Below are 2,180 nucleotides of genomic sequence, written 5' to 3' on the forward strand. Positions count from 1 at the left end.
GGGGGGGTGCACAATAAAGATCACAGCCCACATAGGCAGATCTCGGTTCTGTGGAATGTGGGGGGGAATCAATACAGTATTCTGTATTGTTTTCCAGAAATACTGAAATCAATACAGAATACTGAAAAGGAACACGCAGCTGTGAATATGACACTCCGGGGGACCATCAAGACCAATAAAGTTCCCCCCAGATTTTTTTTTATTACACAATGCTTAGAACCACATATCTGGTTTTTACATTTTGCTAGTAAGTGTTCATTGTTTAGCCTTCAGCTGCCCAAAATTTGGTATCAAGATTCATCCCTCATAGACTTCGATAGAGTTTTGTGATCAAGTCTGGGCTTCAGACTCCACACGGGATTTGACAATCCCCTCCTCCATCCACTGAAATTTATACCATGCCACAGTTACGTAACATCAGTCTTAGTATGAAATGTGTTGAGTGGAAGTCAAGGTTTCAGTTTTGAAAAAGGTTTCCATATTGCAGATGAAAAAGGAGATCCAGCCAGGGTGGGATGGGAGCGCCCCTCCAAATGAAAAACCAAGCACAGCTACAAGTTAGGCCCTGTTCACACTAGAACGTAGAATGTGTTGCACCATCAATGAACATTATGTTCTCAGCAACATGTGCCAACTAGAAGCCTACAGCAAACAGGACTGGCAGCACGCCACAACTCTACTGCAGCTGTACATGGGGCATTAGAACACAATGAGCTGCAAAGCTTGCCAAGGTTGCTCTCAGAAGAAACTCAAGCCCTTGAAAAAAAGTTTCCTATTCTACAAAGCTGGGAAGATGCCCCATGGCAAGAACCAAGTATCCCTTCATTGCTATACCGAATCTGCAGATCCATAACCCAAGCCTCCCAGCACCCTCACTTGTACCCCCTGCCCCCCCCCCCATTAATCTACAGCAGTCAGAGGCTGGAGAGGAAAGTGGTTTTATTAACATTTTCATTCCATCAGGTACAAGGTGGAAGGTGAAGGGCAGTGTTGCAGCGTCTGATTTATTCCTTGCTTCACCTGGTCCTTGCTACAGAAGTGGAATCTAGAAGGGGGGAGATTAGAAGTCAGTACACAGATTTGCCAGTCATGTATCTACACACTTCAGTGTTCTATGAGTTACACCAAGACAGATCCTTTCATAGTTTATAAGTCTCCCACACGCCTTCAGTTGCAGCTGTTTTGTTGGTGAACAGTATACAAATTTTGCAGCCACCATTGACCTAAACCCCCTTTTGCCCCTCCCCCCATATTTCTTACCACCAGGACATTTTTCCTGGTCTGCATGGATGGAGACTGGGGGGCTCAGACTTGCAATGAGGATCTGCAGTTCAGAAATGGCAGCGCTTAGTCTTGCTACACGTTTAAGAAAATTTGATGCAGCTTGAAAAAGTCAAATCTCAAGTGAAAGGGGGAAGTTGGTAGAACTGGACCTCTGAGGTATTCCACTTGCACCAGGTGGTATGGAGTTTGCGATATGCAGGCAGCTCAAGGGGGGGCAGAAATCAACTAAGAATAAACTGACTTCCATGTTGAGCTCATAGTTTGAACAGTTTAGACACTGAGCAGCTGGTTGGTGAAGTTTTAGTCAGACACAATTGGGGGTTCAGTCTCCTTACCAGCAGCTTTAGACTTTGCTCTAAATGTTACCATTGCTGAAGTAGAAGTGTAGGGCATAATCTAAAAAGCTGAAGGGGAGAGTGAACCTCGATTGCACAAAGCCTACAGACTGAGACCATGTTCTATGCATGCAGACCCCTTAAACGAGCCTAAAGTGATGACATCATTGTGTTTCCAGGCACAAGACAAGCGGGTGCTCTACTATCCCTCCACAGAGAATATGGTTTTGCCTGACACATGAAGTTGGATATATTCCCATTCAGTGCAGCTTCATAAATGTCATCCTCTCTGGCACGTGGAGAGGACAGGAAATCTCCCAATAGAAACCATTTATAGATTGGGCTGGAAAGGTTAGAAATGCTGTAAAAACCCCACTCATTGGTTTGTGTCTTTTCCCAAACCTCTTGCTTTCCATTGGGAAAAAAAAAAATCTCCAGTGGGTCAGCCTGAAAGTTTCCTCAGTAATAGATTCTGTATAACAGTTTAAGTTTTCACCAATAATGGGCCCATTTTAATCCTGAACAAACTTTCATACCTAACCTCACATCCAGTGCTAAAGA

At 44.2% G+C, this 2,180-nt stretch overlaps 1 protein-coding gene across 1 annotated transcript in view; it reads right to left on the reverse strand.

The window, feature by feature from the left end:
* Positions 1–951: 951 nt before the first annotated feature.
* LOC108800213 (pancreatic lipase-related protein 2-like) overlaps positions 952–2,180 on the reverse strand; it is a 9,698-nt gene continuing 8,469 nt past the window's right edge. Inside the window, exon 12 of the mRNA XM_018572177.1 lies at positions 952–1,045. Within this exon, the coding sequence (XP_018427679.1) occupies positions 952–1,045 (94 nt within the window). The remainder of the gene's footprint in view (positions 1,046–2,180) is intronic.

The sequence above is a fragment of the Nanorana parkeri genome, unplaced genomic scaffold, assembly GCF_000935625.1.
Source record: "Nanorana parkeri isolate BGI_ZX_2015 unplaced genomic scaffold, ASM93562v1 scaffold1958, whole genome shotgun sequence".
Taxonomy (NCBI): domain Eukaryota; kingdom Metazoa; phylum Chordata; class Amphibia; order Anura; family Dicroglossidae; genus Nanorana; species Nanorana parkeri.